The sequence below is a fragment of the Nomascus leucogenys genome, chromosome 19 (assembly GCF_006542625.1).
Source record: "Nomascus leucogenys isolate Asia chromosome 19, Asia_NLE_v1, whole genome shotgun sequence".
Classification (NCBI taxonomy): domain Eukaryota; kingdom Metazoa; phylum Chordata; class Mammalia; order Primates; family Hylobatidae; genus Nomascus; species Nomascus leucogenys.
In genome coordinates, this window is record NC_044399.1 from 27,611,563 (window position 1) to 27,639,050 (window position 27,488).

Below are 27,488 nucleotides of genomic sequence, written 5' to 3' on the forward strand. Positions count from 1 at the left end.
CGGCCGTAGCGTCTGAAATCTCCTTGCTATTGGGTGAAATGTTTGTCATTGCAACTACTCGCCCCGCCCAACTCTTGGAGGCAGGCGCTTTGGCAGCCCCAAAGGTCATTGGCTGGCCAAGATGTCACTCAGGCAGATAACGGCTCTGTGCAGGTGGTGGGGGCGTGGGTGGCCTGGAGGCTAGCGTGCTGGAGCAGCGGGCCTACAAGTTCTAGGCCAAGTCCCTGAGAATGAAACCGTCTGTGACCTGCGCTGACTTCCCCTGTGACCTACGCTGACTTGCCCATTGCTGCTGCTGTTCTGAGCGGCCTCTCCACGCTGTCGAGTAAAAGTACAATCCTGCCTTAGTGGACGACCTACTGACTTTCGCGGGACAGAGCCCTGCGGCCTGGCAGCCTGGCCTGCGCCCAACGGGTACCACCTTCCCGCCCCCTCTCTTCCCAGGGCCCCTTTAACCCGAAAGCTGCTCTCTCCGTGCCTCAGGGACAGGCTTCGGGCGCGCAGATGCGCTAAGGGCCAGGCCAGCTTGAGTCAGGCCCTCCCGCGCTTTCCTGCAGGATCTAGAAATGTCCCCGAATTCTGGGGTAGGCACCGACCCGACCAGCTTGGCTCTGTTTTTGTCAGTTCCCATCCTGTACCCTCCCCGCCGTGGATCCCAATGCAAATGCTAATCCAGCCCCAAAGGTATCTGTGCCTGTGAGTTTGAAAATGAGAAGGGCCAGAGACCAAGTGACACCTTTATATAAATGGTTTCCAATTCTCAGCTTTCATCAAAATTGAAGGAGGTTTGTATTGAATTGTTGGATGATAACATTAAATACTTTTTTTTTTTAAAGACAGGGTCTTGCCCTGTCACCCAGGCTGGAGTGCACTGGTGTGATAAGGGCTCACTGTGGCCTGGACTGCCTAGGCTCAAACGATTCCCCCACTTTAGCCTCCGGAGTAGCTGGAACCACAGACGTTTGCCACCACACCTAGCTATTTTTAAATTTATTATTTGTAGAGATGAGATCTCTCTGTGTTGCCCAGGCTGATCTCGAACTCCTGGGCTCAAGCGATCCTGCCACGTCAGCATCCCAAAGTACTGGGATTACAGGCCTGAGCCATCATTCTGGGCACTAAATATAATTTTTAATGATAAATGATTTTTCCACCTCCCAGGTTCAAGTGATTCTCCTGCGTCAGCCTCCCGAGTAGCTGGGATTACAGGGGTGCATCACCACGGCCAGCTAATTTTTGTATTTTTAGTAGAGACGGGGTTTCACCATGTTGGCCATTCTGGTGTGGAACTCCTGACCTCAAATGATCTGCCAGCCTCGGCCTCCCAAAGTGTTGGGATTACAGGCATGAGCCACCGCATCTGGCCAAGAAATCCCCTTTTTTTAAAAATTTTATTTTATTTTTGAGACGGAGTCTCACTCTCGCCCAGGCTGTAGTGCAATGGCACTATCTCGGCTCACTGCAACCTCTGCCTTCAGGGTTCAAGTGATTCTCCTGCTTCAGGCTCCTGAGTAGCTGGGATTACAGGCACCCGCCACCACGCCCAGCTAAAGGAAATCCCCTGTAAAGAGGAAAGTTTAAAAAAAATTTAAAAAAGGAAAGAAAAAGAAGTACAAAATTTGCGGTACCTTGTCTTATTCTAATAAAAAATAATGATACTTATCCACAGATACAGGAACTAACAGGGGGAGGAAATTTTCTCTTTTATGACATATTTCCAATAAAATTTTAGTTTTTATTAGAAAATTGAATATATATGTTGTTTTGAACTGTACTACTAATAGATGTAACCCTTAAAGCCTTATTAAGGTTACAAAAATTAATTTTAAAATGTCAATTAATTTATACACATTTGTTTTGAGGCAGGGTCTTGGCTCTGTTACCCAGGTGGTAGTGCAGTGGGGCAAACACTGCTTATTGCAGCCTTGACCTCCTGGGCTCAAGCAATCCTCCTGCCTCCTTTTATTTTTTGTAGAGACAAGATCTTGCTATGTTGCCCAGGCTGGGTTCAACCGGTTCTCCCACCTCAGCTTCCCAAAATGCTGGGATTATAGGCATGAGCCACCCCATGACCGACCTCCTTTTTTTTTTTTTTTTTTTTTGAAACGGAGTCTTGCTCTGTCGCCCACGCTGGAGTGCAGTGGCGCGATCTCGGCTCACTACAAGCTCCGCCTCCCGGGTTCATGCAGTTCTCCTGCCTCAGCCTCCCGAGTAGCTGGGACTACAGGCGCCCACCACCACGCCTGGCTATTTTTTTTGTATTTTTAGTAGAGATGGGGTTTCACCCTGTTAGCCAGGATGGTCTCGATCTCCTGACCTCGTGATCTGCCTGCCTCAGCCTGCCAAAGTGCTGTGATTATAAGCATGAGCCACTGCGCCCAGCCACTTTTTTTTTTTTTTTTTTAAAGAGACTGAGTCTTGCTCTGTTGCCCAGGCTGGAGTACAGCTGCATGAACATGGCTTACTGCAGTCTTGACCTCTTAGGTTCAAGTGACTCTCCCACCCAAGCCTCCCAGCAAGCCCTGTAGTACCTGGGACTACCGGTGCGCATAACAATGCTTGACTAATTAAAAAAAATTGTTTTGTAGAGACCAGGTTGAGCTATGCTGCCCAGTCTGGTCTTGAATTCCTGGCCTCAAGCAATCTTCCAGCCTCAGCCTCCCAAAGTGTTGGGATTACAGGCATGAGTGAGCCACTGCACCCAGCCTGTATACATATTTGTGTTGCAAATATATGATAGGGTTATCAGTAGTAGGCTTTGAAGCATACCAATAAGTTACATGTAGGATAAAACTATGGGAGGAATAAGTGGGAATTATGAGAAAAGAAAAAACGATGTTAAAGAAGGGTTTCTTGTGTTTTTAAAATGGATGGTGGTGGCTCTCAAATCACTGCTATTTGGATAGAAATGGGTCAATACAAATGAAGGATGGAATTGTTTTATAAAGTGTCAATATTTACAAGACACTTGAGATTATATCCTTTGCATCTATTTACATGTATCATTGAAGTATTTTATAATATTTCAGATGTCAACTTAAAAATGTATGAGGGGGATATACATATTCGAAATTCTTTTACAGAACACTGGAGCAAAGGACTGAAAACCAATAACCAGGTAGTTCTTGGACAACAGCCCTTTTCAGCAGTGGTTAATTGCACATGCTCTCAAAGCCAGACCATCTGGGTTGAAATTATGTCCTCCTTTTCCTATTGTGTTGGGCACAGGGATGATTTTTAAAATTTTCATTTTGAGACAGGGTCTTAGTCTTATTCCATTGCCCAGGGTGTGAGTTCAGTGATGCAATCACGGCTTACTGTAACCCTGGACTCCTGGCCTCAAGCAGTCCTCCTGCCTCATCCTCCTCCCAAAGCCCTGGGATTACAGGCATGAGCCACTACCCTGGCCTCTTTTTTTATTTTTATTTTCTTTTTAACTGAGGTATAATTTACACATAGAAGCACACTCTTTTGCAACCTGAACACACTGCTGTAACCAGCACTTAGATCAGGAAACAGAACAGTACCTGCACCTCAGAATTCCCCCTCATGTTTGGGTGTCTTAGTCTCTCTGCTACTGATCCTACATCTCTAAAATGGGGATAATAATACCAACCCCTTGGGGTTGTTTTGAGTATCAGATGAACAAGTATCTGCAGAGCTGTCAGCACAGTGCCTGGTACAGGGCGAGTGCTACCGAAGTGTTGGCTGTTGTCATGATCCTCTAGGGCCACCAAGCCAGCGCCTCTGCTTCCCTTCACCTCGGCCTAACAGCCCCAGGCTCCAGGAGCTTCTGGGCCCAGCAGAACCACCTTCAGGTCCCCAACACACTGGATATGGTGGAGGGTAAGTCTCCAGCTCCTTACAAGAAGGTTTGGAGAAAGCCACAGCACAGTCAAAGGTGTAATGATCTTCAGATAAGTTACACACCCAGTTCAACATGAAATGTGTACTTTATTAGCTGCGTGACACTCCACTGCCCTCAAGAGACTCAATGTCACAGAACCATCAGGAGCAGAGGGCTGGAGGTCTGTCCTGACATGTCTGCCACAGAACACACCTCCATCTCCAGCCAGGTCGGAGGCTCATGGTAAGAGTTCTGACCAACCCCGGGCCTTGGTGCTGGGCCATGAGGTGCTGGAGGGTTCTGAGCTGGGAGGCTCAGAGCAAGGTACTCATGTAGATCAGAAACCTCTTTCTTCACTGCTCCCTCCATCCTGTAAGCTGCCTCTACACCTGAGACTCTCCCACTCTCCACCAGGCTTGCTGTTTAAATGGAGCCCTGGAGGAGGCTGGGAAAAGTCGTGAGCTTCTTCACCCACGCTATCCTGGGTTACCTGGATCAGCAGTTTGTAGCTACTTTAGGAGAGGCCCATCTGGGAGGATGTCTGCCTCCCCAAGATCTTTTTTTCTTTTTTTTTTGAGATGGAGTCTCGCTCTGTCACCCAGGCTGGAGTGCAGTGGCGCGGTCTCGGCTCCCTGCAACCTCTACCTCCTGGGTTCACACCATTCTCCTGCCTCAGCCTCCCCAGTAGCTGGGATTACAGGCGCCCACCACCAGGCCCAGCTAATTTTTTTTTTTTTTTTTTAGTAGAGATGGGGTTTCACCGTGTTAGCCAGGATGGTCTGATCTGCCCGCCTTGGCCTCCCAAAGTGCTGGGATTACAGGCGAGCCACCGTGCCTGGCCACCTCCCCAAGATCCTTAACTCTCACCTTGCCCACCTTCAGTCCCCTCATGGTGTCTTTATCTTGGAGTTCAGTGGCCCCAACTCCCTGCAAATCCAGGATCTGAGCCATGTCTCTGGAAGTCCAGCTGCTTGGGAACAGAGCCAAGGTGTTCAGGGAGGGAGGAGAAGCGGGGACCACAGATGAGTCCTTGTACTTCCGGGGGATGTAGAGGTGAGGCCAGGGGTGGCCAGAGTCCCTCAAGCTGTTTTTGTTCTGAGGATGGTGCCAGAATTTTGTCCGTTGCCACAGCCAGGTGAGGCATCCTGGGGGAGGAGTTCCTGTGCTTTGGACTACAGTCGTCCAAGTCTCCATAGCTTGGGGTCTAGGAGGAGCAAGAAAGAGGGATGCACCCCAGGCCAGGCTGCAGGTTAATCCACCCTGACTTCAGGCAAAAATTGTACCTGCCCTTCCCACACCTCAGGGTCCTGCTGCCCTGGCTCCAGCTGCTGGCTCTGTAGTCACATTCTGGGCTTTGCCAGCACCTTGCCCAGGCTAACCCTATTATGACTCTGATCATAAAGGAGGTAAGCAGAAGCCCTGGCTGCTCTGGGGCCACAGAGGCTCTGGGCCTGATGCCACACTGTGACCAAGTCAGGGTAGGGAAGGCATGCAGCTGCTCACAGGTAAGCCCCTGGGAATCCCCTCACCTCTTACCTGTGCAGGAGGCAGAAAGCCCTGGGGCAGCCTGGGCCCTGGACTCGTCGTCTCCGAGGCTATAGGAAACAAGGCCAGGTCATTGGAGGCAGGGGCTTCCAGAATGTAGCTGGCGTGGCTCTGGGACATGGGCTGCTGGAGGAGCTGCAAGATGCGGCTGAGGTCTGAGGACACGCGGGACTCCAGCCTGCCAGACAGAACCCCACAGTCAGGGTCAGGGCTGGCAAGAGCAGTTCCTGAGGGCAGCTGTCAATCTTGTAGCCTGTGTGTTGTTCCTGCTAGATGGAATGGCGGCCTGGGGCCTACCTGAAGCTATTTCCTTACTGGGATCCACAGCCCCTGCCCAGAATCCCCCTGGTACACCCCTGACTCTTAACAACACCAGTGAGCAGGCACCAAGCATACAAGATTCAGTCCCCGAGATGCTTTGACGTGGATGTTCTAATTATCCCCATTTCACAAAAGGGCAAACTAGGTTCAGAGCTGTTTAGTAACTTGCCCACACTCTTGCTGGTAGGGAACAGAGCCAGAATTTGAACCTGGACTGTTCTGCCTCTAAGCCCTCACTCTGCCACCACAGCCCTGCCATCCACAGGACACACTCCCTTTCCCAGGACCTATGGAATTTGTTTCTGCACGTGGTTGTGCCCCTCCCCTGAGAAGCTCCCTTGGCATGTTCCAGAGTTTGCTAGGGGAAGTCATCGGGGGAATTGTGCTTAGTGACAGGTATGGGGAGACCTGCAGCTAAATGGCCTGCCCCATTCTAAAACCCACGTGGCACCCTGTGATATCTCTGAGCCACTAGGAGGGGCTACCCATGCCCAGCCCCCAGCCCTGACCACAGCGCACTCACCTGTTCATCTGGGCCTGGAGCTGCTCTAGCCTGGAGCCCAGCTTCAGAGGCCAGCAATCTGGGTCTCCCTGAGGGCTTTGGGGGCTGCGCCTTGGGGGCATTTGCTGCAGTAGCTCAGGCCAAAGGCCAGATGCATCTGAGATGCTCAGGGGAGGGGCTGTATCTGCAGGAGGGAAAGGGAAGTCTCAGCTGGGCCTAGCTGGTTCCAGAGGCCTGACCCTTCTCAGTAGAGCCCGTCCCCAACCCCCTACCTGCCCTGGGGACACAGGCTGTGAGGAGTGGCTCTCCTTACCTGGGTGCCCTGAAGCACAAGGTCCTGCCCCCATGGAGTTCTGGCTCCCAGGACCCAGGAGGCTGTAGCCCTTGGAGGGGAACTGGGGCCCCAGCTCATGGGGAGACCCTGGCAGGGTGAGGACTTTTAGCGCTGGTTTCACTGCTCAGGGAGCTGCAGCCCAGTGGCCCCCCTGATGCCTTGGTGTGGAACCTCAGGGGGCTGGCTAGTCTCCATACACCCCTGGGGGTTGCATTTGAACCACAGAGCCCTCACCCTGCCTCTGAGGACACAGGCCATCAGGGCTGGGAGACTGGGGAGGAAGGAGGGCCAAGGCTCCAGCTCTGGGTCTAGAGAGGGAGCCCCTCTCCACTCATGGAGGGGGGTGGCGCTGGGGAGGCAGGATGGAGAGGACATGGGAGGGGTAGGAGGCTGGGCAGGGGCTGCGGGCTGGTGGGGGCGGGGGCTGGCTTTGCTCACCTGACTGGTTGTCACTGAGAAAGAAACCTCGGTGGTCTTGGCTGCCAGGAGCCTGTCGGGGGGATGAGTGGAGACCCCCGGCTGCCTTATGGGAAGCAAGAGGGTGAAATAACAGGAACTAAAGCTGGGATGGGGCCTCTTTGTTCTTCCCTGCCCTGACCCCATGGTGCTGTCACAACTAGGTGAAAGAGTGACAAGCAGCTGGGCACAGCAGCGATGCCCTGGGCGACTTCCTGCAGATGGCCCAGGCCGCAGAGACCACACCCCTCCTGTCCTGGTGTCCAGCCGCTGGGCATTCTGGCCACCTGATGGCTGGGGCCCCAAGGCAGAGTCCTAACCTGTCAGTGCCCTATGCAGATCGGGGGAGGGAGGGGAGAAACTGAGGAGGGGGAGAGGGGATGGTGTGGGGAGGGCTGTCCACAGCCAGAAAGCCCACCCAGCTCTATGCTCAGGAAGCTGGGCACAGGGCCCACGCCAGCAGAGCCCTCCCCCAAGGTGGAGGGGTGGGGCGCCAGGGAAGAAATAGCTCGGGCTCTGTGTTTCCCGGCGAGGTGCACACTCCCTTCTTCCCATTAGTCCCCTCCTCCATGATACCCCTCTGGGCATTCCCAGGTCGTGATACTCTGGGCATTCCCAGGTCGGTCCTGGCTGTCCCACTCCTTGGCAAGCTTGAGCTCCACATGGCTTCTCCTTTATACCTTCGCGACTTTGGCTATTTTACTTTGTGGCTCTTTATTTTTCTTGAGTTGTCAAAATCTCCTCTACTGAGGGATGAGCATGAGAAGAGAGACAGCTTTGTCACCTCTTGGCAGCCCCTGTGTCTGGCACTGTGAGCCCTCTGGACAGGAGGCACCCCCCTTTTCAGCTTGGTATGATGTGGTAGGAATGCCTGGGCTTCGGAGTCAGACAAATTAAATTCACATTTTGGCTCTGCCGTTCACTAGCTGAATGGCTTTGGCCAATTTACTTATTGTCTCTAATCCTCAGTTTCCTCATCTGGAAAATGGGGATAATAATACCATTTGCAAGCAGATCATGTAAAAGAAGCCCCACCCTTAGCACATAGTCGGTGCTTAATAAATAGTAGCTATCCTCATACTTAGCATGACGCCAGCCATGGTAGGCACAAAAGAAGTTATGGAAAAGGTTGCAGGATTGGGTTGAAAGGAAGGGTGTTGGTCAGATGGGTGCCCTCAAGCCAGGCAGGCCCAGCCCTCAGCAGGCTGCCTGGGCATTTCCACCCACCCTGGCCCACCTGGCCCTGACTCACATCCCGAAGGTTGAAGGTGACCTCCAGCTTACTCCAGAAGCTGTCCGCAAAGGCTGGGTACATGTCCAGCACCTCCAGCAGGTCTGCCCGCTGGATCTTGTGCAGGTCGCAGTAGGTCAGAGCCCGCACATCTGCACTGGACTTGCCTGGCTGGGCATGGAGGCTGACGGGTTCCCCAAAGATGTCATTCTTCCCTGCCAGCCAGAGGGGTGGGAGTCTCTTCAGGATCTGGCTCCATGCTCCCTTATGAGGGTCCTTTGACCATGGCCTCCCGAACCTCGGATATCCTTCTAGGCTGGGGCCTGCTGCCCAGGATCGAGCTCTGGGGACATGGCTGGATGTGCTGGCTATGGGTGGCAGGGTGGGGGTGGGGGTGGGGCTGTTCTCTTCCTGTGTCCTTTGAGCGGCACAGAGATCGTCTCACTGTCTCCAGGCCCTTCAGAACCACCCTCCCTCAGAATCTCCCTCCTGTAGCCCACGCTTTTTGGCACAGTGGGCAGGAAGGGGCCCTAAAGGCTCAACATCTGTCTCAACGTCTCCCTGCTGCTTGGCCTGCCGGTGCTGTGGAGCAGGGTACAGGGAACCCAGGGCCAGAGCACCTAACTCTGCCAGGGCAGGGCCAGAGACTTCTCTTTGTCTTCCCACTCCTGATTGTGGGGCCAGGTAACCAGCATGGCCCTGGTGAAGGAAGCCTGGGGAAGTTACTCCCCCTGTCTGGACCCCAGAGTCTTCATCTCTAAAATGGGTAAAACCTGATCTGCCTTGCCAACCCCACTGGACTGTTCAGGGAAGCAGATGAGGTGATGCTTGAGAAAGTGACTCAAAAAGCAACAGGCGGCAGGGCGCAGCGGCTCACGCCTGTAACCCCAGCACTGTGGGAGGCTGAGGCTGGTGGATTATTTGATGTCAGTAGTTCAAGACCAGTCAGGCCAACATGGTGAAACCCCATCTCTACTAAAAACAACAACAACAAAAACAAAAATTAGCGGAGCATGGTGGCCTGTAGTCCCAGCTACTCGGGAGGCTGAGGCAGAAGAATCACTTGAACCTGGGAGGCGGAGTTTTCAGGGAGCTGAGATCGCACCACTGTACTCCAGCCTGGGTGACAGAGCGAGACTCCATCTCAAAAAAAAAAAAAAAAAAAAAAAGCAAGAGGCACCTGACTAGGTCTATGCAAGGCAAGGGGGGAGGATATACCAGGGTAGACATGGGTGATGCTCAGGTATGTGGCAAGGGTACTGGGCCCTCCTGGTGCCAGGTGCTGTGCTGGCCAAAGGATAGAAATATAAGATGTTGTGCCACCCACAAGGACCCCCTCAAATCCCTGCAAGATAGGTATATAAGCAACCAACAAGTTTACAGCATGATCTGTAGAGCCCTAGAAACAGGAAGAACCAAGAGTTATGGGGCCATGGAGGAGGGAGGGGCTCCTCCTGCCAGGGGTGGCTGGGGCAGAGAGGAGGAGGCTTACAGAGGAAGTGAAATGGGGGCTGTGTCGAGAGAAACAAGGACCGGCCCCCACGAGAAAGGCAGGACAAGAAACAGCATGTGATCAGCACTGCACTGTCAGGGCTTAGGGGTGGAGAGCCCAGGGCCGGGGTGCCACGGAGCATGACTGCTTTGATTCCCACTCCCCCAGAAAGTCCACTTGTTAGTGCAAGCGGCAGTAACAGTTTAGCACAGAGGGATGGGTGGAGGCTGGGATATGTCCCCACAAGAGAACAGGATCAAAGGGCATTCACAAAGGAGGGGGCTGAGGCCTGGAGAGGGAAGGGGCTTGCCAGGGTCACACATGAAACCCTGAAGCTTGAAATCTGGGCAACATTATAATGTGATGGTTTTCCAGTAGATGAAAGATTCTGATCTAATGTCTCTTTCTACTCAGGACAAAATGAGAGGTTTCATGTCTCTAACTGAAACTTAAATTGGATTAACTTCTTAATTATTAATAATAATTATCATCCCCCCCATGTGATGGCACTTTTTTTTTTTTTTAAGACAGAGTCTCGCTCTGTCGCCCAGGCTGGAGTGCAGTAGTGTGATCTTAGCTCACTGCAATCTCCGCCTCCTGGGTTCAAGCAATTCTCTGCCTCAGCTTCCCAAGTAGCCGGGATTACAGGCACCCACCACCACGCCAGGCTAATGTTTTGTATTTCTAGTAGAGACAGGGTTTCACCATCTTGGCCAGGCTGGTCTTGAACTCCTGACCTTGTGATCCACCCACCTCGGCCTCCCAAAGTGCTAGGATTACAGGCGTGAGCCACTGGGCCCAGCCATGGATGGCACGTCTAAGGTAGGCTGGGAGTGAGGGAAGGTCTCATACAGAAACCTATGCCTAAGCCCAGCCTTGGAGGACAACTGGGATCTGCCGGACTGGCACAGGGTAGGGCGCTCCAGGCAGAGTGGCAGCACATGCAAGGGCATAGATTTAGAGAACTCTTAAGTAGTTTGGCTGGAGCATGAAGTACCAGGGGGAGGGTGGTAGGACAGGGTGGTCGGATTGGGATAACTGGGGATGCCATGCATGGGCCATGGGGAACCGTGGAGGGATCTTGAGCAGAAGAGGCAGATGTACAGATGTCTATTTCAGGTCACTGGCAGAAGGTGGAAGACAGGCATGGGAGTAAACCAGATGCAGGGCCATGGGAAAGGAGTTCCCAACACCTTTCCAGACAGGACCCAAAGAGGGATGGATCCAGGCAGGGACAGGGAGACAGGCATGAGATGGAGAGGTATGGACAAGTCTGGCTGGTAGACAGTGGGCAGGAACGAAGTAGGATGCCCCCTTGGCTGACTGTGGCATGGGCAATAGGCAGATGCTTCACAGTGATGGGGATGCTGAAGCAGCTGGTTTTGAGGAAAGGTGATGATTTCAGGTTGGGATACATTGAGTTTGATCTGCTCATAGAATACTAGGATGGCCAAGCCCAGGAAGAAATGGAACATTCTGGTCTAAGGAAACAGTGGTGTGAGGACAGAGCTCTGGGGATCCTTGTGGCACAGGTGAAGGCTGAGGCCATGGGAGGGAGGAGCAGGCCCAGGGGAGGATGTCAGGTGAGGAGGGGAGAGGAGAGCAGATCACCAGCAGGCCAGAGGAAGCAGAGGGGGAGGGCTGCCCGAGGTGAACCTGTCCAGAGGGGCTGGAGGATAGCCAGGTCACGGGGACCAAAGGAGGGTGAGGCTGAAGTTGGGGTGGAGATGAAGTCATGGGGCAGGCAAGGAAGATGAGAATCGAGAGGACCCTGTGATGCTCAGAGAGGCAAAGTGACTTGCCCAAGGTCACACAGCAGATATGTGGCAGAGGCTGCTTGTGACCTGTCTGTCCCCCCTGCCCAGTGCTCATATCCTTCCTCTAAAGTGTCTGGCTATCCTTGTGTCTGCACTGAGTGAGACTGGGGTCCCCAGCCAGGGCATCCACCTCCACCCAGAGAGACCCTTGGCTTTTCTCCCTGAACTCCCCAAGAGTGCAAGAAGGTAGGAAGACCTGCCTGGGCTTCTGAGTCACACTGGCAGCCCTGGAATTCCTGCCTGGCCACAGACTAGCATGATCTCCCTCAGCCTCGACTTCCCTCTCAGGAAAATGGGACCTCCGGCAGAGAGTTGTTTTAAGGATTCAGGGAGCTGGGTATAAAGCTCTCCCGGGCACATGCTGTGCACGTGGCTGGCCAGTAAAAGTAAAATCCTCATCAGGAGGAGGGTGGCCCCGGGCAGGGCATCTCCAGTCCCGCCCCCTTCCATCCAATCCCCAACACAGGCCTGGTCCACTCCGCCTGACCCACCTAGGATGGCCACGACCACGTCGTCGCGCAGGATCTCGATGGAGCCTCGGGAGATGAAGTAGAGCGTGGAGAGCACGTCGCCGAGGTGCACCAGCGTGTCCCCAGGCGGCGCGTGCGTGGTCTTGAACTTGACGGCTAGCGCGCGCAGGCAGCCCTTGCTGGCGCCGCTGAAAGCTGGGCAGTGCTGCAGCAGCGCGCGGTGCAAGTGCAGGCAGATGTCAGCCTGCAGGCACTCGGGGAAGCCCTTCAGCACCTGCAAGACGGGCGGGCGGCCAAGTCCAGCGGGGCGCGGCCGGGGTGGGGCTGGGGGAGAGGGTGGGGAGGGCTCCGGGGACGCCCGGTCCCCGCAGGATCTTGGCTCCCCCCGGGGCATTAGCCTGAGCGGCGGGGCTCACCGCGTTCATGTCAATGCCATTGGTGTAGGACCAGGCGTGCTGGAAGTACTCCTCCAGGCGCTGGCGCAGCGGGTTGGGGATCTGGTGGAAGCGGATGAACTCCTTGACACGCAGCATTTGCGTGTGGTAGCGTGCGGTGCCCGAGTACAGGCGCTGGATGATCGCAGACACATTCCCGAAGATGCTGGCGTACATCAGGGCTGCGGGCGGGGCGGAGAGTGAGCTCCTCCGTGGCCCCACTGGGCCACGCCACCCAGGGCTTACCCAGGTCTTCCTCCTTCCAGCAGCCCCCTGGTGAGGGACCCCTCTGTCCAGGGAGAGGTCAGGAGTGACCAGGGCAGTGCCAGGGCACATGGGGGGACAAAGGCCCCTGGGCTTTCTGCCCTCCTCTCTCTGCCCTGTGCCTCTTAGCATCTTACTGGGCCCAGCGGTCAAACTCCCGAGAAGAAAGAAGGAAGGCAATGGATTTTTAAAGTTCAGACCTGTTTTCTCCTTTAAGTTGTAAAAATACAATAAAGAGAAAACTCTCCGCTGGGTGTGGTGGCTCAGGCCTGTAATCCCAGAACTTTGGGAGGCTGAGGTGGGCAGATCACCTGAGGTCAAGAGTTCAAGACCAAACCGGACCACAAGGTGAAACCCCGTCTCTACCAAAAAAATAGAAAAATTAGCCAGGCGTGGTGGTGCCCGCCTGTAATCCCAGCTACTCGGGAGGCTGAGGCATGTGAATCGCTTGATCCCAGGAGGCAGAGGTTGCAGTGAGCCAAGACCGTGCCACTGAGCTCCAGGCTGGGAGACAGAATGAGACTGTCTCAAAAAAAAAACCACAACAACAAAAAAGAGCAAACTTTCAATTTCTTGTTTTCACCCATTTTCTTCCTTTGTTTTTGTTTTTCTGGGCTTTCACATCTCTAAATACTCTGAACATGACAACTCAATCTATGTGTAAAATTCCATGCTGCCTCTTGTGTTCCTAAACCAGGTGTCTTGGGAGGCAGGCAGCTGGGAGCAGGGATTGAGAGCAGCGCAGCCTTGGAGCCGAACCCCTGGGCTGGGATCGGGTCACTCGGTCATTTCCTAGCTGTGTGCCCTCTGGCAGTTTAGCACTATCTGGGTTCTTGCTTTGTTCTATCTCAGTACAAAACTACACAAAATTTCACGGGTAAGACCAGAGCATGAAGTTAGGCCATGGCATGAGGTCTCACTCACAGCCGATGAGCATGATGCAGATGGAGAAGACCTTCTCGGAGTTGGTGTTGGGCGAGACATTGCCGAAGCCCACGCTGGTGAGGCTGCTGAAGGTGAAGTAGAGGGCTGTGACATACTTGTCCTGCACTGAGGGGCCCGAGGCTGGGTCGCTGCCGTTGTAGCACTTGCCAAGCTGCACACCCAGGCTGTCCAGCCAGCCGATCTTGTGTTCCAGGTAGGGCCGCTCCACATTGCCGATGGCGTACCAGATGCAGGCCAGCCAGTGCGCTATGAGCGCGAAGGTGCACATGAGCAAGAAGAGCACAGCCGCCCCGTACTCAGAGTAGCGGTCCAGCTTCCGTGCTACGCGCACCAGCCGCAGCAGCCGCGCTGTCTTCAATAGCCCAATCAGGGTTGTGGTCTGGAGGGGTAGGGAAATGGTCACAGGGCTGGGGTCAGCCCTTGGAAGGGTGCACTCAGGCCTGCTTTTGTTCACTCATGCATACAACCACATAGTCATTCAACAAACATTTATGGAGAACTTCCTCCGGGCCACGCACTTGGCAGTGTGGCATGGTATGGGACATTGAGGATCTCAGTCTAAAGCTCAAAATACTGTTCTGGTTGCTAGGACAGAAGTCCAGTGGGAGCACAGAGGAAGGGGAGGTCAAGTCTGCAGGGGCAGGTCAGGGGAGGCTTCATGGATGAGGTGACGCATGAGCTGAGCCTGGAGAGAGGAGGCTAAGGCTCCAGACAGACAGGAGGGAGACAGAAAGGGCACTCCTGGCCCAGAGGGCAGCATGAGCAGCGGCACTGAGGTGTGAAGTGCATGGCCGATGTGGGAAACCGAGTGTGGCACTGCAGCCCGGTGCACATGTGCGAGATGGAGGAACAGCGAGAGCTGTGCCTGGGAAGGGCAGGGTGGGCAGGGGCTGTTCCCTGTGGGCTTCAGGGTCCATCACGAGCTTGGCTTCTAGTCTGTAAGCCTTGGGAAGCCACTGAAAATTCTGGGGACCCTGTACATCCCAGAGGGTGGAACACAGGGTCAGGTAGGCGATCTGAAAGTCGCTGTGGCAGCTGTGTGGAGGGGCGGGAGGCTGGCAAGTTTGGTGATGGGACACAAGTGAGTACGAAGGCCACTCAGTGTCCAGGTGGGGGCAGCAGGGTAGGAGGGTGGGTTTGCTCAGGGGTGGTCTTAGGGGGGTTTGGAGCAGAGGAGCCCTGCTAGACACCCCATGCTGGACAGGCTGGGGTGATAAGGGGGCACTGGAACACAGAAGGCAGAGTTGATTTCAGTGAAAAGCTGATCCTGAGGAGAGGCGGCAAGAGGAGACCTTGGGACTGGAAGCTATGAGAAAGGCATGTAGATGCCTTCACGTCACCTGTGGGCAGCCGGGTGGGCATAGTGGAGGGCTAGGGAGTGAGGTGGGAGCCAGGGTGCACTGGGGGAGTGGCCTGGGGATCCCTTTCTTCCTCCAGGGTGAGTGCAGTTTGGAAGTCAGCATGAGGGGCCAGGACCACGAGTGCCCATCTTGGAAGGGGCAGCCTGCTCCTCTTACCAGGGCCTGCTCAGAGAGGGGGCAGAGGGGCAGAGGCCTGGGGGTGCAGCCTCGGCAGGTCCTTCTCCAGGGCTGGGAGGTGACAGATGTTCGGGGCCTCCTCTCCACTTCCATGTGCTTCAGCAAAGGTGCCCAGTGTCAGGTACTCTTTGCACCCAGTGCTGTGCAGCAGGGAGGGCTTAAGGCCAGCGTGCAGAGGAGAGCCATGGCTGCTGGCCTGGAGGGGGTCTGCTCACCTCATCGGAGCCGGTGCGGAAGATCAGGAGATCAAAAGGGATGGCGGCCACCATGTCAATGAGGAACCAGCCCTTGAAGTAGTGGACGGCGATGCGGCGGGGGTGGCTGACCACCTCATCATTGGTGTTGACATAGGTGGTGCGGAAGTTGATGACGATGTCCACGACGAACATGATGTCCACGATGAGATCCACCACAGTGAGGGGACTGCAGGTATAGCCGCAGGCCCCACGCCGTGATTCGTCCTGGTCGCTGAGCAGGAAGGCGGCTGAGTAGGGCGTAAAGACGGCTGTGTAGATGACCAGCAGCAGGATGAGCCAGTCCCACACGGCCTTGAAGGGGCTGTAGTGCAGGATGGTCCAGCGGTGGATGCGCGGCGCCTGCAGCTTGTACTCGGGCAGCACATCTGCGCCCAGGGACAGGACCTGGGGGTGGGGGCCGAGGGAGGTCAGGCAGGGGGCAGCCACCGCTGGTGAGACCGGCCTAGAGGGCTGAGGCCTGGGGAAGGTGTAGTGGGAGAGGGTGGGTGACCACGGCTCTGGTGGGCAGAGGGGATGAGGGAGAGATGGGGTGGGGGGTGTCTGAGAAGGCAAGTTCCTAAGGGGACAGATGCCTCGGGAGGAAGTGCAGAGAAAGGAGTTGGGATGCAAGAGGAGGGGTATGGCTCTGCCCCATAGCGACCCCAGGTTTGATGCTCACAAGCTCCCTTGGAAACATCCTGGAGTGGGTGGAGCCAGGCAGGGGAGGGCCAGGCCCATGGTCATCTGTAGACCCATTCCACACAAGAGCCCACTGAAGGGGTAGCTGGTGGGCTGATCCTCTCTGGTGGGTTTAGGAGGCCCCCTGTGGTCAGGGTTCCTGATGGGAACAGGTCACCGCTAGAAGAATGTCTTCGTTTCTGAGGGCCCTGGGGAGCCAGGACCAGTGAGTGCCCTCTCTGGGGCCAACTGAGAGCCTCCTATGGAAAGAGTCCATGGGGTAGGGGTGTAGCCAACCTGGACCCTCAACAGGTCCTGGGCACCAAGGAAAACTGACTCCTCTCCACATCTCCAAGGATTTGGAATCATCACCTTCTGCAGAGACTTCCCTTCTCCCTTCTCCTTTCTCCCCTCCCGCCCCTGCCTCCAAGACTGTGATCAACCCAAGAGCTCTAGGTCCCAGCACAACATGCCCCGGCTCTGCTCAGCTGCCCAACACGAGAGACAGCCAGGGCATTAGGAAGGGCATGGGTACTGAAGCCAGGCCTCCCCGGTTGAATCCCAGGTCTGACATGTGCTATAGGTGAGCCTTGGGCAAGTTTTGTAACCTCTGTGGGCCTCAGTTCCCTCATCTGCAAAATGGAATCACAAAGGACAACAAAAGCCATGGGTAGTGAGGAAATAAGATGCATCTGTTCTCATGTAGTTAGTGAGATCCATCTATTCTCACGGAGATGGCACGCGCTGCTCTACACAGTAATTCCCTGTCCACCCTCTTTCTCCCTCATCCTCATCAGACACTGCTCCAGACAAGGATGGAGCTGGAGGGGTGTTCCATGGACCTCCTCTCCCACCAGATGAGATCTGGTGGATAGCTCTGGTTTAGGAAAATGTGCAATGTAAAGTTTGACCTTGCAAACAAAATCAGTTAGCAGATGGGATCACAATAAGGCAGATCCATTTGGTTTCAACCAGAGGGTCCCTATCTGACATCCAAACCCTTGAGTGGGGCTACCATGTCCCCACCCTGCAGTGACCTGCTTAGCCTTGAGGCCTCACCTCGTACTTCCCCAGGAAGCCCCCTCGGACTCCACATAGACTTGGGCTCTTTTTTTATTTTCTCCCTGCCCCTGTATCCACCTAGCTGCATGGTGGTGCTCCACTGAGCCATGGGCTCACTGAGTTTGGCTCCCTCACCAGCCCTCTCCCCACTGTGTGCCCAGCTCTTGGTCCACATGGGCTCTCAACTGCAGGTCCCTGAATGAGCACTGCAAACTGGGGCTCTGATTAGGAGCAGCTGCCGTCACACCCTGGGCATCAGAGCTGCTCCTCCTCCTCCTGAGGGCCGCTAGGACCCTGCTAGGGTGAAACAAGGCCCTTCCTTAGGCCTGCCTGGGTGCGGAGTGGGAGCGAGACAGAAGGAATGGTGGGGGGTGGTTTAAAGTAGGCTGAGAGGAGAGTTCCTCAGCTCCTCAGGGCCCCCAGACAGGAGGACCCCCAAAATCTCCCACTGCCTCCAAAGCCAGCTTGAGGGCCCTTCGTGGCAAAGCCCACCCTGCCCAGTGTCCCCCAGAGCTGCAAGGCCCTCAGGATGCCCAGGCTCTGGTGTGAGGCCACAGCCATTGAGGCTCTTTAAGTTCTGGTTGAGGCCGATGTGACTTCCCTGATCTGTGTCCTCGCCTGCCCTTTCCCCTGAGATCTGTCAGGCACCTCCCTGGACCTAGGACCCACATGGAGTGGGGGAGTGATGCCAAGAGGGGCCAAGCTGAGGAACAAACAGGGGCAGGCAGGTTGGGCAGGCGCCGGGACTATGGGCCTAGCCAGGCCTGGCTGTCTTCACCGACCACTCTCTAGTCTAACAGCCCCCACCATGGTAGCCACCAAGAGTGGCATCAACCTAAGAAGCCCTGGAGTAAGCAGCTGGGGGGCTTCCCAGGGTCAGGCCTTTGGGCCACTCTGCCTGACCTCAGAGGGCACAGTCCTGCAGCCTGGTGTCCTACCCTCCTCAGGATCTTTGAGCTCAGTGAGGTGCTGAGTGGTCTTCCCCACACCTGGTTCCAGCAGCAACTGTGCTTTAGGTGAAAACAGGCCGGGGGAAAAAGAGCTGCCTCCAGCCCCAACACAGGGACAGCCCCAGCAAAGCTGGGAGCAGGCCCCTCCATACTCTGCATTGCTTAACCCTGGCCTGGGCCCCTGGCTATGACTTATAGCTTTGCCTCCTGGGGCCAGAACTACTCAATGTGAAATGGGTCCCCAGAGACCATTTAGTCCCTCTCTCTCCTGCAGATGAAAGCCCTGAGGCCTAGAAAGATGGCTGGTATTTCCCCTGGCCAAGGTCACACAGGGAGTCAGTGCCAGGACTGTGGTCACTGGAGCCTCGGGCAGGGCTCCTCGCATTTCCCTCTGGAATGGTCAGGCCTTCCAGCCTCATGAGAAGGGACAGCTGGGTGAGCTGGAGCAGAGGAGCCAGGGAAGCCTGCCTTGGGGTGGCCAAGGAGGAGCTGCCGGGGTCCTTCAGGGCCTGGCCCCCAGGAAGCTGATTAAAGATAGCTGGAGGTGCCAGCCTCTCCCTGCCCTGCCTGGCATGCAGGAGGATCCTGTGTTCACATTGGAAGGAAGTAGGGAGGGTGGCTTTTGTCTCAAAGGCAAGGGGCTGGCACAGGGCTGTGCCACACACCAGCTCTCCTCTCAGTTTGGCCCTGGCATGTCTCCTCTCTGCCTCTCCTACCCTGTGACGGGCTGAGCCTTGGTCAGGCCCCCATGGTGGCCTGCATGTCCACCCCCTGCCCTGGCTTCTCCAGGCCTAGGAGGCAGCATCATTCACAGGCCCTGCTGACCCCAGCCTCCTCTGGCTCTAGGAGCTGGGCACAAGGGCTGTGACCTCAGGGCAGGCCTTTAGGTCTTTAGGTCTCAAACAGGACAGGAGGCCTGGGGCTGGAACCAGATATTAGAGGCTGGACAGGCAGGATCTCTTTACCGGCCAAGGCCCCAGAAGGGCCTGGGCCCAGAGCCTGGGAGGGGACCCTGGAGGCCTGGCGCAGCTCCGCACACCCTGCTCTGCAGGCCCGCACCTGGGTGACCTTCTCAGTGACGTTCTGTGTCCGCTCCACCACCTTATGGGGCGCGATGATCTCAATCTCCGTGGTGGAGCTGGAGCGGTGCTTCTCCAAGTTGAACTCCACGAAGTTGAGCGTGAACTGCGGGATCTGGCTGATGGTCCTGTACTTGCCCCTGCCTGTGCCTGGCCCTGGTCCGCCTGGCCTGCCGTGAGAGCTCTCTGAAACCAGGGCCAGAAGTCAGAGCAGCCAGGGCCAGGGGACCCTCATGCGTCCCTCCCACCACCACCCTCACTCTGCCTCACCGGAGCCCAGGAAGCTCTGGGACAACAGGCGCTGGGACAAGCTGCGGCTGCTGCGCTTGGCCAGGAGCTGGGCCAGATCCTCGAAGTTGAGGATGAACATGATGACAGCCCCGTCCTCATTCTTCACGGGCACCACATCTACCAGGCAGCGGAAGCTGGAGGCTGCAAACACCATTGGGGGGATGGGGGTTGGGCCCTGAAGGGGTCCCCTCCTGCAGTGACCTGGCTAGGGAAGGGGCTGAGTGAAGGTCAAGTGAAGGGCAGCCACTGGGGTGAAGAGGCCTGGACAGTGACCAGCGATACTGGGCAGAGGGTGGGTGAGGCTGCGCGGCTGGTGCTCCACCCACAGGGCAGAGGTGGGGAGAGCGGTTAAGCTGCTCATTAGGAGATAAGGTAGCATCAGATTAGGCCCAAGTCCACGCGTGGCCATCAGCTCAGAGCTTAACCTCGAGGTCTGCTTCTGCTGTAATTAAAGCTGAGCAGATGGGGGTGGATTAAGTGGGGAGGTGAGGCTGGGCATTCTACCCCATGGAGCTGGGTTGGCCCTGGGCTCTCTTCCCATATTCCCATCCTGCAAAGATGCCCTGCTCTTGTGATGCGGGGAGGAATTTGTTGTTGAAAGTACAGTAAGTGCTGGGCGTGGGGCCAGTTGGAACATTTGGCCTCAGGAGGTCCTTGGGGAGCAGGCATGGACCCCCATTCTGCAGAAGAGAGCCTGGGGTTTTCAGAAACTGACTTTCAAGGGCTGGGAGGGAGCACGAACAGAGGATCCCTGGGTTTGCAGGACACAATAGCTTGGAAAAGGGAGGAGAGTGCTGGGGCCAGAACCAGGCTGCTGCTCTGGGCCTAGGAGGAGTGTGGGGTCCCAAGGCAGGGGTGGGCCCAGGGAGCAGGCAGAGTAGTGGCCTGGGCACCAGAGAGGGAGGAGGATGGCTGTGTGGGGGCAGGGCAGGCCCCTCCGGCCACCTTCCCCATCATCTTAGGCAGCCCACATCCAGCGGCTGGCTGCTCTGTGCATCTCAGGCCATAGACTCTGCCCCTCCAGGGTCTCCCTGCAGCCCCCTTTGGTGGATGGAACAATACCAGCTAAAATGCCCCATGCCTGGCCGGGCGTGGTGGCTCATATGAGCCTGTAATCCCAGCACTTTGGGAGGCTGAGGCAGGCGAATCACTTGAGGCCAGGAATTCAAGACCAGCCTGGCCAACATGGTGAAACCCCGTCTGTACTAAAAATACAAAAATTAGCTGGGCGTGGTGGTGTGCACCTGTAGTCCCAGCTACTCAGGAGGCTGAGGCAGGAGAATCGCTTGAACCCAGGAGGCTGAGGTTGCAGTGAACCAAGATCATGCCACTGCCCTCCAGCCTGGGCAACAGAGCAAGACTCTGTCTCAAAAATAAATAAATAAATAAACAAAATACCCCATACCGAAGAGCTCCAGGCTGGGCACCCCACGAGCACCCTCTCCATGGGAGTCCTATGTCCCTCAACTCAAACTGTTGGCAGGTGTCAGGCCCAAAGGGCAGGATCCTCAGGGGGCAGGGGCCTCAGGTGACCATGCAGATGAGAAGGCACAGCTGCACTCCCTGAGGGCAGGTTAGGCGCTGTTTCACCTGTTCCAGGTGTTGTTTGTTGACTGAGTGGATGGAAGCCCATGTGTGGGGGACACAGGCCGGCCGCTGGCGGGAGTATCGCTGCTGTGGAACTCACTGGAATGACTCTCTACCAGACTCCTTGTTTCATCCTCAGCCCCTCCTCACAGCCATCAGAGCTGGGGTGCAGCTGAGCCACCCCTATCCTCCCTCTAGCTTTCCTCCCCGGGGAGTAGGAATCTCCCGTATTGGATTTCTGGACTCCCAGGCACCAGGCAGCCATCTACCATCTGCTGCCCGGGCCCAGGGGAGACACCCACACTGGGGAGAGGCACCTGCCTGCTTCACCCACTCCTGGGCACATAGTGCTATAGGCCCAGCCTCCCAGGCCCAAGCCCATCACTCTAGTCAGCCTGGGGCATGGTGATACTTGGATGCTGGGACCTAGACAGGGAGCCTCCTTGGCCAGTGGCCTCGGACACTGCTCCTAAGGCCAGATCATATTGTCAATCTCTCTGGCACTGCAGAGATCTGTCCTGGCAGGGGGCAGGGAGAGGGCAGAGCTGGGCAGAGGGGCAGAGGGCCTCCAGGCTCTCTAAGCTGCTGGGGGCTGTCAACGCACAGTCTTGGAGTGGCTGCACCCAGCAATTGATGTTAGTGGAAAATTGATGCAATTGGAAAACTGCGGCTGGGAATGGACCAAAGACCAGCCAGTTATAGCAGTGAGGGCTGGGGCTGGGGTGGGGTGTCAGTGCGTGGTACCCCATGCCCCGCCCCCACGCCTGCGGCCTGTTGGGTAGGCAGACAGGAGGCTAGGAGGATTTGGAAGAGTCCAGAGCATTCTCTCTCCCCCCGCTCCAGGTTGTCCTTGCTTACCCGTGGCTCAGAGCCCCCACACAACAAAAGCCCACATCTAGGTGACCAAAAGTGGGTAAGTGTACCATCTCAGGTTATGCCCAGGAGTGGCAGTGTTCCCGTGCCCTTGCTGGGGCCCTGGAGGAGGAGCCACAGTCTCTGCCCGCTTCTTCCTTGCAGGAGCTCCTCCCAGCACCCACCTCTCTGACCAAGGGCAGCAGGTTTGTCTGCCCCCTGGGAATTCCCATTCCTTCTTACATGCTATGTTCTTACTTTTCTTAGCAAAGGCACCCCACTTCTCCCCCCTGGGAGAGCCCACTTCTCTCTCCTCTTCTCTCCCTCTTGAATGTGCTCCTTCCTTCAGTTTCCCAGCACTCACAGCCTCCTTGTTGTCTTCACCTCTGTCTCCCGATGCACACCCCATCCAGCACTGTGGTGAGCCCCCAGGGAGAGGCTGGGGCTACAAAAAGCTGCCACTGAGAGGGTGGCCGCTGCATGCTGCCTCCTGGCTTGGTCCTCCTGGCATTCATGGCTGTGCATATGGTAAACATGGGAGGAGGGTGGGGGCAGACAGCAGCCCCTTGTCCCATCTTCCTTATCAAGAGCTGAGGATTGGAGAAGTCCCAAGACTGCTCTGATCTGGCTTGGGGATTAGGGGACTCTCTGGTTCGGGATCCTCAGAGAAGAGGACCCGGGAAAGTCAGGCTGGGGTGGGCTCCCGGGCAGGTGCCAGTGCGGGGCAGGCATGGGTGACAGTGGGGGGATCTGAGTGCTCTCCTGTCTTCCTGCCAAACTCTCACCAGTTCTAGTCCTGCCACATCCCCATTCCTCCTTATCTGTTAGGTTCTCACCACTCCTAGCAAAGGCAAATAGAGGAAGAGCCAGTTTCCCAGGGGTCTCTGAGCTGTCTCCTGGGGTATTTTTGCCAAGTGCCCTGGCCTCTTTGAGCCCAACTGTCTGTAGCTGCACAACGTGGAGCTATGTGAACACAAACCCTCCACTTTGACTTCGAGAATTTTCAGTGGATTACCCCTTTAGAGGAAAAGAGGATTATACATAAATCAGCTAGAGATCTGCTCAGGACCCCTTCCCACCTCCCTGGAGTTGGGGGTTGGGGAGAAGGGAGGTACTGACCCGAGGAGGAAAGAAATCACCATTAAGATGCCCCTCAGCAGGACTGTAAGTGTACATGAATATGGTCAAAAAAGTATCATGTGCCAGCCTGGGCAACGTAGTGAGACCCCCATCCCTACAAAAAATTAAAACATTAGTCGGGTGTGAGGGTGCATGCCTCTGGTCTCAGCTACTCAGGAGGCTGAGATGGGAGGCTGCAGTGAGCTATGTTCTTGCCAGCCTGGGTGACAGAGCAAGACCCTGTCTCAAAAAACAAACAAACAAACAAACAAACAAAGAATTATATGAGGTCAGAGTAGACCTTAAGGTGAACATCAGTTATCTGAGCACAACATTCTTCCCTTAGTGTAAAGCAGGCCAGGAAGCTCCCCTTTCTGGGTTTCAGGACAATTTCAGGAAGGTCCAGGTAATCAAAGCCTTGGGCAATAAGATAGGGAAGGGCCGAGGGTGGGATGGGAGTAGACTGGGACTTACGGGGCACCAGGTATGTGGGCAATTTCCCATTTTCACCGAGAGTCAGCCCCCAAGACAAGGTTCCTAGGTTCCCTTCTGAGACCTGAGGACTCCCACAGGATTCTGATCTGATCCTGATCTCAGGGGGCCAAGGCCAGGCTTTGACTTCTGCCCTCTGCCCAGACACCTTCAGGGTGCTGAGGGGACCCCAAGAGCCATCGCCTGACATCCCTAGGAATCTGGGATCAGGTATAGCTCTAGTGTCAAGGAGAGGAAAAGAAAGGACCTGCTGTACCCCCCCATTTCCTGCTGTCCCATCCTGTTCCCCAGGACCCTTCGCACTCCCCTGATTGCCACCTCCTCTCTGCAATGATGTGAGGAGGTGAGGTCACAGCTTTAAAAAATATTCTGACTTCATAAACCCTGTGAGTACTGCCACACTAAGCCAGATTCTTCCCAGTCCCCTCCTGGCTGCCGCTGCCTGCTGCACTTCCCGCTGCCACTCACTCAAGCGGCAGCAGCAGGAACAACCAGGACCTACCCGAGAAGCTGTAACTCTGAGAAGCCTGCAAACACACACACGGGCATGAACTTGCAAGCACACACACACACAGAGGCACACACATGCAAGCACACACATGCTCATGTTCCACACACTCCAGGCCCCTGAAACCCAGGCTCTCAGCACTCCTCGGCCCCGATCCAGAGACATCCATCATTTATCTGCACTCAGGTGGCCTCATGCCTGCCTTCCCTGGGGACTTCTCTCCCCTGAGCACCTCCTTCCCCGGAAATCCTGCCTCTAAACACAAAGGCAGCTTGGGTCCTTTCTCTCCTCTTGGGATTACTCAAAAGAAATCTCTGAGGGAGGAATCCAGAGACTTGGGTTCCAGTCCCAGGTTGGACTCTAGCAGTGGGATCTTGGGCAAATCCCTTCCACATCTATGAAATGAAGGGATTTACCTAAGCCAGTGGTTCCTAAAGTAGGCAGGACATCAGAACCATCAGGGAGATATTTCCAAATACACCCGCTTGGCCTCATCTCACACCTTCTGAGTCGGCCTCTCTGTAGAGAAAGCATGTTTTGGAAAACATGCTCTGGGTAATTCTGATGCAGAACCAGGTTGGGGGCCATTGATTCAAGAGATTTCCCAGGACATTCAGGATCTTTTCCTCATTCCCACCCATCCTGCCAGGTCCAGTGAGGACCCTGCGGTCCTGGGGGGTGGAGGAGGATTTCCAAGGGCTGCTGAGCTCTGTCTTTACCCTCTGACTTATGCTTCTGTTTTGCTTGCAGTATGCTCCCGCTGGCAGTAACAACTCAAACTCCATCTGAATGAGCTTCCTGGTGAGGGAAAACTCCAGACCCTGTCTCCCCAAAGAGCTGAGACTGGATGAGGCAGGCCCACCCCACTTTCCCAGCCAAAAGCCCCCATGCCTTGCCTGGCCACAGAGGTCTTGAGGAGGTGACTCCTCCTCTAATCCTTGGAGCAGATGGAGAGGAGGGAAGGTTAATTTCCATCCCAGCTGCCTGACAGCTGGGGCTGACAGTGACAGAGTGGAGAGCCAGGAGACCAGAGACACGGGGGAGGGATAGAAGAGCAGGAGGCCCTGCCCCAGGCCAGGACCAGTGGGTGGCCCAGCCTGATCCCTAGCTCCCGCAAAGGACCTCAGAAGGCATCATATCCAATGCCCGTGGAGGAACCAAGGCCCCTAGAAGAAACAGGATTTGTTCAGGCCCTTTGGACCCTGGGTCAGTGCCTTCCCCAAGGCCACCCTGGCTGGACAAGTCAGAGGGCCAAGCCTGCCCTGCAAAGCCTCTGGCCTGAGTGTGCCTCACCATCCTTGCGGTAGTAGAGGATGTCCACCTTGCACTCCTCAGCCCCCAGCAGGGCCTGCGCTAGGCGGGACACGGCGCTGCTCGGTGTGTTGGGGCCTGTGAGGAAGTCGCAGGTGCAGGGTTGCTGCATCACCTCCACTCGGGAGTAGCCGAAGAGTTCGCAGAAGCCGTCGTTGCAGTAAATGATGGCGCAGTTCTCCATCTGAGCATTGGCGATCAGGAACTTCCGACCTGGGGTGGGGGGTGGGAGTTGGGAGGCAAAAAGTCCATGGGAGCCAGGATTCGGCGGCTGGGAGGGAAAGATCATAAGGACTCTTGGTGGCAGTAAGGGGAATTTAGGCAGAGGAGCAGGGCAGTGACCGGAATGGGGGAGGGAGTCGGGCCTGGGGATTGTGGGGAGACTAGGGCAGTGAGGGTCTTGAGGTGGAAGGAAGGCCCAAGGCCTCCTGGAAACAGGAAAAGTGTGGCGAAGGGAGGCAGGGATGTGACCAGATGGGGGTCAGGCCTGGGAAAGCTCCTGGGAAGACCAGAGCCAGGATATGAAAAGGAAGGAAAGGAAGGACTCAGGGAAGCCTCTGGAGGACGCGGGTGAGGGGGCGGGCAGTGGCTGGAAGGGGAGGTTCGGACTTGGGGCACCAAGGAAACAGCCGGCGGGGGGGCGGGTAGGGAGGGAAGGGCTGCACGCTGCTCCTTGTGTTCCAGAAAAGAGGACAGCATTTAAGGCAAGCGGGTCTCCCTGGAGGAGAAGGTGTTGGGGACATCAAAGGAAGGATTTTGCATTCAGCACCTGGCACTCACCACCTTGCCCGGTTAGAAGTTAGTAAAGGGGTCCGGCCCCCCCTTTCACGGAACCAGGACTCCAGATCGTCCCCCCGCCCCAACATACACACACTCACTTTGGCCCTCGAACTTGCGGATGATGGTGTCCAGGTAAGTGTTTTGGGGAGCGACGTGGCCCCTGCGGACCGGCATCTTTCGGCCGCAGCCCCTGCCCGGAGCCACAGGCGCCCCCGGCTCCCGGCGTCTCTGCCTGTCCTCGGGCTCAGCAGCGACCGGCTCCGGTGGGCGCCGCCCCCGGGGAGGGCCGCCGGGCTCCGCGCCCCGCCCGCCAGCCTGCGTCTGCCCTCCCCTGCCCTCCCCTCCCCACCCCTGCCCCACCTCTCCTTTCCTTTCCTGCGGTCCCCTGCCCTCCCCTCGCCTCCTCTCCTCTGCGCCGGCCCGGGAGCTGTCCACGCCTTGGTGCTGAAAGAAGCCGCGCGCCGGCGGCGGGGAGGGGGCCGCTGGGCGAGGCAGTTTCTCTGGGACCCGACGGGGCTGGGGCGGGGCCTTGCATCCTACGGGGTGGGGCGGGGCTGGGGTCCTGGCCCTGGAATAGGGCAGATGTTCTCTGAGAAGCTGCTTCTGTTCCTGTCCCAAGGGCCAATGGCCTCAGCACCTCTCCGATTCCCTCCCAGTACCAAAGGGCAGTCTCCCCTCCCAGTGCAGGGAGTCTCCCAGGCAGGAGGGGGGCTACAGAAGGGATTGTTAGGGCCTCAGGTGGTCTTTGACTGAAAGCTTTCTTCCGGGTCTGACCACTGGGCCCAACCCGGGCAATGATACCATTAGGCCTCTGGCCTGCTCTTATAGCAAGTGATCTCCAGCTCAGCAGAGACCTAGGTCCCATGCAGAGCTCCTGCTGCCAAGCCCAGCCAGGGCCTGGTCCTGAGAGGAGGGGGTAGGAGTACACATGAAGACGTGCAAGAAATATGCAATAAGGGTCAGGCGCGGTGGCTCACGCCTGTAATCCCAGCACTTTGGGAGGCAGAGGTGGGCGGATTACCTGAGGGTCAGGAGTTTGAGACCAGCCTGGCCAACATAGCGAAGCCCTGTCTCTACTGAAAACACAAAAATTAGCTGAGTGTGGTGGCGCAAACCTATAATCCCAGCTACTCGGGAGGCTGAAGTGGGAGAATCGCTTGTACCCGGGAGGCAGAGGTTGCAGTGAGCCAAGATCGCGCCACTACACTCCAGCCTGGTAGACAGAGCGAGATGCGAGCCTCCATCTGAAAAAAAGAAAGAAAGAAAGAAAGAAGTATGCAATAAGGTGCCTTCTTCAGAGGACTGAGAGCTCTTAGCATACAGGTACATCTTGGAAGGAGAACAGAT

At 56.2% G+C, this 27,488-nt stretch overlaps 1 protein-coding gene across 4 annotated transcripts; it reads right to left on the reverse strand.

Annotated features, from left to right (window-relative positions):
• Nucleotides 1-1,387: 1,387 nt before the first annotated feature.
• Nucleotides 1,388-26,570, reverse strand: KCNH6 (potassium voltage-gated channel subfamily H member 6). Of its 4 annotated transcripts, XM_030799842.1 has the most exons (15): nucleotides 26,240-26,570; nucleotides 25,344-25,574; nucleotides 19,472-19,633; nucleotides 19,182-19,387; nucleotides 15,412-15,837; nucleotides 13,883-14,037; nucleotides 13,638-13,723; nucleotides 12,432-12,631; nucleotides 12,037-12,289; nucleotides 8,258-8,451; nucleotides 6,988-7,072; nucleotides 6,237-6,399; nucleotides 5,384-5,570; nucleotides 4,715-5,051; nucleotides 1,388-1,561 (listed from the first exon to the last, which is right to left on the reverse strand). In XM_030799842.1, the coding sequence occupies exons 1-14, from the start codon at nucleotides 26,313-26,315 to the stop codon at nucleotides 4,758-4,760; spliced, it is 2,718 nt and encodes a 905-aa protein (XP_030655702.1). In that variant the 5' UTR covers nucleotides 26,316-26,570; the 3' UTR covers nucleotides 1,388-1,561; nucleotides 4,715-4,757. The 4 variants fall into 4 exon arrangements, with proteins under 4 accessions (XP_030655702.1, XP_030655700.1, XP_030655701.1 ...); XM_030799840.1 differs by lacking the exon at nucleotides 1,388-1,561 and adding an exon at nucleotides 6,529-6,636 and having other exon boundaries at nucleotides 3,937-5,051; nucleotides 13,638-14,037; XM_030799841.1 differs by lacking the exon at nucleotides 1,388-1,561 and having other exon boundaries at nucleotides 3,937-5,051; nucleotides 13,638-14,037.
• Between the last annotated feature and the right edge of the window lie 918 nt (nucleotides 26,571-27,488).